This window comes from Argentina silus (assembly GCF_951799395.1).
Source record: "Argentina silus genome assembly, chromosome: 9".
Lineage (NCBI taxonomy): Eukaryota > Metazoa > Chordata > Actinopteri > Argentiniformes > Argentinidae > Argentina > Argentina silus.
Window position 1 is genome coordinate 3,200,029 of NC_139663.1, and position 7,230 is coordinate 3,207,258.

Consider the following 7,230-nt stretch of genomic DNA (forward strand, 5'->3'; position numbering starts at 1 on the left):
AGAGGGACGAAGAGCAGCAGCAGAAAAGGGGAAAGAGTGGAGGAGCATCGACAAAGAGGAATTCATAGCTTTTACTGGTTTGACCTTCCTTGCAGGGGGGGACAAGAGCTGGGATGTGGCCTTGCGGGAGCTGTTTCTGGATCAGGCTACCATGGGGCTCAGGAGATATAAGGATATCCGCAGCTTCATACGGATTGATGACAAGAGGACCAGGGCTTTGCGACTAGAAACAGACCACATGGCGACATTCAGGTAAGTGTGGGACTGTTTCCTGGCCAATTGCAGAAGACGGTTCATCCCCAGTGACTGTGACACCATAGATGAGCAGCTTGTGGCATTCCGGGGCAGGTGCAAGCTCTTGCAATACATGCCCAGCAAAATACGGAATAAAAATCTTCTGGATGTGCGATGCGAGGGTCCCTTATGCGATAGACAGAATGGTCTACACAGGGAGACAGCCAGGAGAGGAGGTTCAGAGGAACCTTGGAGAATATATCGTCAGTTGTGCAGTGGAATCAGACAGACAGGTGAATATAGAATACAGAAGTGAATATACTCTTGAAGTTCTAGCGCAATACCTAGATCATTTTTCCAATCTTTCATAGTGTGTATTTTATTTTTAATTACCGTTGTGAGAAATTTATTTATTTATAAGCAAAAAAGTCAGCAGCTGGTGTTCCTGTAGTTGTCATTTGTGACATTTGTGAGGCATGTAAGCACTGAGATGGCAATTTGCGCAGTACCCATGTGATTTTATTTAATCAGTTTTCTTTTCTTTTTATTTGGTCACATTTACACATTTTTAGTCACTTTTTTTTTATTTATTTTTTTTAAATGGTCACATTCACCAGAGTTCACTACAGTTCACCACAGTTACACTACAGTTCAATATCAGTGTTATTGGTTATGAGTGATATGTGTATGTTCTGTGTGACAAAGTGACAAATAAACATATTTCAAATATTAAATGTATTATTGTTTGGTCCAAATCACTGCTAAAATAATTATTTTAACAAAATTATTATTATAGTATGTCTTTATTTTTTTTTAAATCACACTTGCATTCATGGGTCATTTTTTACCCATGTGTGTAAACTTGATGTAGTAATACAAAACTATTTTTGTTCATAAAGTAAGAAAGGAAACATGAAAATAATGATTTGTGGTAATCAAAAACAAGATATTTGATGAATACTTGCAATATTAAATGTGTGTGTCTATCTCACCGCTGTTCTGTCTGTACCAGATCTCCACACAGTCCTCCTCTTCAGGGATACGGTGGATGCCGTCATCTGGTTGGTTGCCGTCCCAGTAGCTGTATTCATAGTGACTCCCATCCGTCCACTCTAGACTGCCCTCCTGTGGACAAACATAGTTGTGCAACCTGCAATAACAACCTGCAACCTGCAATAATTTGAATCATAATCTAAATATATCTCTACAGTATAGTAGAACACTTCTTCACATTTGACCCCCCTACCTATCTGGCTCATCAACAACCATGCAATGATGTCAGCTCTACTCATTCTATATCTATGCTAACGGACACCAGTGGAGAAAAGAGGCCCCTGTCTGCTGAGCTCTTGCCTATTGAGATAAGGCCAACATAGATATCTCTATCATCTAGATCTTAAAGGCTACTTGAAGAACCCCTCATAAATCCACTACAAAGATGACAAAAAAAACTACAAAGAGTCTCCATCGCTCCAGAGCTGTAACTTACTTAAGCAGGGTTGGTCTTAATTAAGCCTTAGCCTCAGAGTCCACATGGCTGTTACCTGACCTCTCTACAGAGATGTTTTATTGGGCCTGGGAGGCCTTTAGGATGACTTTACCAGCCTGTGTGTGATTCATATGAGGAAAGAGTAGTCATTATCGACTTTGGATTTCAGTGTGTGCGTGTGTGTGTGTGTGTGTGTGTGTGTGTGTGTGTGTGTGTGTGTGTGTGTGTGTGTGTGTGTGTGCTTACCTGTCTCCTGTCGTGAAGGCCTATCCATATGTCGGTGGGGATCCCTGGGATGCGACTGTTGACCAGGTCATACACAAACACATTCTCCTCCCAGCTGAGGATGACATATCACGCACACACACACACACACACACACACACACACACACACACACACACACGCACACACACGCACACACACGCGCACACACACACACACACACACACACAGACACACAGACACACAGTCTCAGTAGGCTTTTAAAGCATGATAAGGGGCTAGTTCTGCTTTAAGGGACATCTATGCCTTTCAAGTACAGGCTGATATTTTGTCCTTGCCTTTGAACTAAGGGATTGACTTCTACCTGGGAAACCAGGTGTGGGTACTCTCAAGTATGTCAGTAACATGATCAGTTGATCATTTAAGTGGCAGTTAGAAACCAAAACCAGCAAGTAGAGTCATGCATGCAGTAATATGTAATATGTAATTATGTAACATAAGAGCTGAGTGGAGTGGGAGATGTGTGACTGTGTGTGTGTGTGTGTGTGTGTGTGTGTGTGTGTGTGTGTGTGTGTGTATGTGTGTATGTGTGTCTGTGTCTACGTGTCTTACCTGTGTATGGAGGTGAGTTTTGCTGACTTGAGGCCGTTGGAGAACTCAGCGCAGTACAGGTCAGCCTCGGCCCAGGTGCGGTTCAGGGGAAAGAAGCGGTAGCAGTGGCCCTCAAACTCTGTCCAGAACAGGGGGCAGGACGCAGGGGGAGCTTGGTCAGGGAGCTGCAGGGGGAGAGCTGAGGAGTGATAGGGTGAGAAGGAGAGAGGGGGAGAGTGGTGGTGGTGGGGGGGGAGGGGGGGGACATGCGTTAAATAGGAAAAAAGGGGAAAGGGGAAAGAGGGAAATGGGAGAAAAGGTTAGGAAAAGAGAGTTAAGAGGGTTAAGAAGGAAATCGGTCAGAGGGAGAATGAAAAGAGGAGATGAAGTGGAAAAGCAGACAATGAAGGGATATTGAGCTATTGCACAAACTATCAGTTTAACAAAATCATATTCAATAGCACAGAGGTTTAATCATTATACTGTAGCTTTAATATATACAAATGTACAGTTTGCTCTTGATCAGTTATGATTAAGGACCTTGGCAGGTTGCTAAAGTCACTCTAACTAATATTCTGTAACTACTATTCAGCATTTGGTGTATTCTGAATATTTCATAATTTTTTTCATAATGCAAAGCAGACTGTCTATGTGTCTAATTTCTCCAAACTCACAGAAGTCTTAAAAGTGGCTACACTTTTCTCACATCTCTTAACTCGAGCCATACTCTCCTTAAAAACCCTAAAACCCTAAAAGATGCACCGCATGTCTGAAACTGCTAGAGCAGAGCATTATCGTAAAAATGCAAAGAATCAAGCCCAGTAGCTTTCTAATGCACTCCAGATTTTCCCTACAAAACTTCCACCTGAATTAGAAACGACAATCCTTCAAAATGCAGCCAGCCAAATTCCTACTCTTTCACCAAAATAAGTCCCCCCAAAAAATGCCTTGAAGAAGTGAGCTAAGCTAAGAAGTAAAAACAATTGACCAGTAGTATCTTTGACTCACCGTGTGTAATCTTGATGTTGGTGGATGGTATACTCCTCACTGGGAGAGCCCAGAGAACCAGGGCCAAGCTCAACTCCCAACAGAGCATCTTCTACCACAGAGAGAGACACGGAGAGAGAGAGAGAGATCCACAGCCTGGGTGTGTGTGTGTGCGTGAGTGTGTGGGGAAAGGAGTGTGACTGTGTGTGTGTGTGTGTGTGTGTGTGTGTGTGTGTGTGTGTGTGTGTGTGTGTGTGTGTGTGTGTGTGTGTGTGTGTGTGTGTGTGTGTGTGATTGCAGCTCAGAGAGATTAGATGGTGTGTCTGTGTGTATGTGTATGTGTGTGAGTGTGTGGTGTGTGTCTGTGTCTGTGTGTGTGTGTGTGAGAGAGAGAGAGAGAGAGAGAGAGAGAAGGAGAGAGAGAGGAAAAGAGAGAGTTATTGTTCAGCCCCTTATTTTGCCGGACTCTTCCCCCTCGATCAGACTTGCTCCACAGTTAAGAGAGAGAGACAGAGAGAGACAGATAAACAGAGAGAGAGAGAGAAAGGAGGAGAGAGAGACCCACACCCATATCCACATGCCCAATTCTCCACAGGCATGAGTTTAATGAAAGAGAAGATGAACATTTATACTGAATACAAACACATTATCTAAAAACACATACAGGACAACTGAAGTGGAAAACTTGCCAAAAGTATTCTCTCATCATCACAACATAGCTGTTGCTGCCCTGGTTTCAACATCCAGATGTCGATTTAAACCACCATCCCTTACATCAACCTCCTTTCATTCAGAGTAGTGATACATTTGTGATGTTTTTTCATTAGAAGGCATTTAACTTTTAGGAGGTCAAATTAATCCCAGCACTGAAAAGGGGAAGACTAGCACTTGAAATTACTTGAATCGCTTGAAACTTCTATCAAGTGCACATGGGTATGTGCATATTCCCATGCATCTCTAGTGTCCAAAAGTCCTAGTTGACTTAAAGGGATAGTTCACCCAAATTCCAAAATCACATATATGGTTCCTTACCAAAGGAGTCTATGGACAAGGACAGACTTCAATCCATTATATTTACATTTACATTTTTGATATTTAGCAGATGCCTTTATCCAAAGCGACTTACAACAAATACATTTAAGTAAGTGAATCATAGCCATAAATTAGCATGTCTGAAATAGTATGTCTGAAATTGTATGCCTGTATCATCTCAAAGTCATTAAAATCAAGCCATTGAGTCCTTTCACAAAATTTGGGATGATTTGGGCATGAAATTTCAAACATGTTCATTTAGGTTCCATTGACTTTCATTGGTTTTTGGTTAGAAATGCTAACAGTTAGCAGTTAGTGACAGTGCCCAGATAAACAGAACCAAAGGGTGGATTGAAGTCTGTCTTTGTCTATAGACTTCTTTCAGGGGAAGGAACCAAATATGTGATTTTGTCATTTTGGCTTTAATATTCAAGAATACACTATTAATATTGGCTCCTCATGTCTGCTTCAGTGTAGTGTCACATTCACAACAGTCTCAGACATTTATCAGGAGTCACCTCTACTTGGTTTCACAAGCGTCTTAAAGTACATACTGTACACATTACACATGGGTCTCCAACTCCATATAAGGCAATGTCTTTGAGAATGTCAGGCTCTCATGTCTTTCGACACAAATTCCTCAATTTGTCATTGAAAATGGACCTGATTGGAAACAGCCACTGAACTATTAGGGTTACCCTGACGATGACCTCGACAGTGTCAAAGATCACAGTTAGCAACAGAGATTGACCAACCCATCCACAGTGGTCTTCATTTTAAGCTCCACAGGGGTTTCGAAGCCATGCTAATGCCTCTACAAAGTATTCCTCGCAGTCCAATGTACAAAAGGTATTCTGACACTATTTAAGGGACAGTTCACTCAAAAAAGTTTGTCAGATGTGTTCAGACCTCATAAGTTGTCTATTGTTGAGATGAGTCCTTGTCTCACACCATCTGTAGATCCAGCTATATGCCAGGACCCCTCGTCAATGGAAAAGATAAGCACCACCTAAATTCCTAGTTTTATTTAGTGCTCACCTCCTCCATTTATTGGGGGTTGATGTATATATATTGCTGTATCAATAGATGGCATGGGGCATGAACTCACCTCTCATTAAACCCCTTCTGAGATCTGAAGATTTCTGAAAAAAGGTTTGATTTTGGAGTGAACTGTCCCTTTAAAGGAAAATGGAAGTTGGAATAAAAAAGTAAGTTGCACCCTTGGGATTGCCTAGTTGTCATTCTGTTTCTGCTTTAGCAAGCTAACTCTGTGATTGCTAAATGCTAAAGTAGAGACAGCAATGGAAGTGAGGCTATCGTCGTGGTGATTGTGCTTACAAACCCACTGTGCAGCGTGGCCTTCTGCATGACATCAGGGAAACACCAATGTGCGTCTGTCTTTTGTTTGAGCAGGAAACCACTTTTGCATGACCACATTTCTAATTCCATAAACAAGCTAATAACGTCATGTGGAGAAGCTAATAACTCCCTCTAATAACTCTCTCAATCAGAAGTCAATTTGTCTCTCCTTGCAGAGGTCACCCCCTTTTGTGTGTGTGTGTGTGTGTGTGTGTGTGTGTGTGTGTGTGTGTGTGTGTGTGTGTGTGTGTGCGTGCGTGTTTGTTTGTGTGTGTGTGTGTGTGTGTGTACACCACACCCTGCCTTTGCATAACCACAGTGTCCGTCACAGTGAAGTTGTAAACCCATCTAAAGTCATCCCCATTATCCAACTCCACCCTTCAATCTGGGCTCATCTGGGAATGACACAGCGGACAGGGTTCGATGTTCCGGAAACTTCTGACTCCTGTCCCAGCACACTTGGGTCCCAAGAGGAATGAGAATTAGCAGAGAGGAATGGAGAAGGCCAGTGAATCATTACTACGTAAATACAGCAAGCTTTGGAAGGCAGGGAAAGGTCACTGTCTGGATGGAGAGATCTTTCGGGAGAGATGAGGACTTTCCTTTTCTATCTTTGTTTGCCTGACTGTGAACCTCTTCCTTTCTCACCCCCCCCCCCTACTGTTGTGTGTGTGTGTGTGTGTGTGTGTGTGTGTGTGTGTGTGTGTGTGAGTGTGTCTGTCTATCTGTCTGCCTGTCTGTCTATCATTCAGTCAGTCCTTTTGTCTCTGTCTATCATTCAGTCAGTCCTCTCTCTCTCTCTCTCTCTCTCTGCTTCTCCCTCTCTGTCTCTCTCCTTCTACCCCCTTCTCCCACTTTCCTGTCTCTCTCTCTCTCTCTCTCTCTCTCTCTCTCTTTCTTCCCCTCTCTGTTTTAGACTGATTAAAACTCTGCAGGCCTCTGCTGTTTTGACTTTGAGGTGTATGAAGTGGTGTTTACGGATAGGAATAGGAAGCCAACTAGACTCCCCCATAAGAGCACATCTGTGGACACAGATGTCTATCTTTTTCACTGCTCTTTTTCAGCCACTAGCCAGCATTGCTATTCTATTCTATTCTCCTCTGTAATTAGCTTCTAAATGTAGAGGAGGTCTTTTGGAATCACACTCTTGTGATGGGTAGCCCTGGGATATGTAAACCCTAATGTGTTTGTCTTTTTCACACTGTCAACATCAGTTACAAGCACATTACCCAACCGATTTGGCATGAACACTTGATAAAAGGGTGTTCTTAGAATGACCATGGCTGCCCCTCTGTCTCTTTCTAGGACACTCT

At 42.7% G+C, this 7,230-nt stretch overlaps 1 protein-coding gene across 1 annotated transcript in view; it reads right to left on the bottom strand.

Moving 5' to 3' along the window:
• The window catches only part of clec19a (C-type lectin domain containing 19A), a gene marked incomplete at both ends in the record, with an annotated part of 5,118 nt that extends 1,483 nt beyond the window's left edge, over positions 1-3,635 (bottom strand). Inside the window, 4 exons of the mRNA XM_083676428.1 lie at positions 1,227-1,359; positions 1,970-2,063; positions 2,561-2,738; positions 3,548-3,635. Coding sequence (XP_083532554.1) covers positions 1,227-1,359; positions 1,970-2,063; positions 2,561-2,738; positions 3,548-3,635 — 493 coding nt within the window. The remainder of the gene's footprint in view (positions 1-1,226; positions 1,360-1,969; positions 2,064-2,560; positions 2,739-3,547) is intronic.
• Between the last annotated feature and the right edge of the window lie 3,595 nt (positions 3,636-7,230).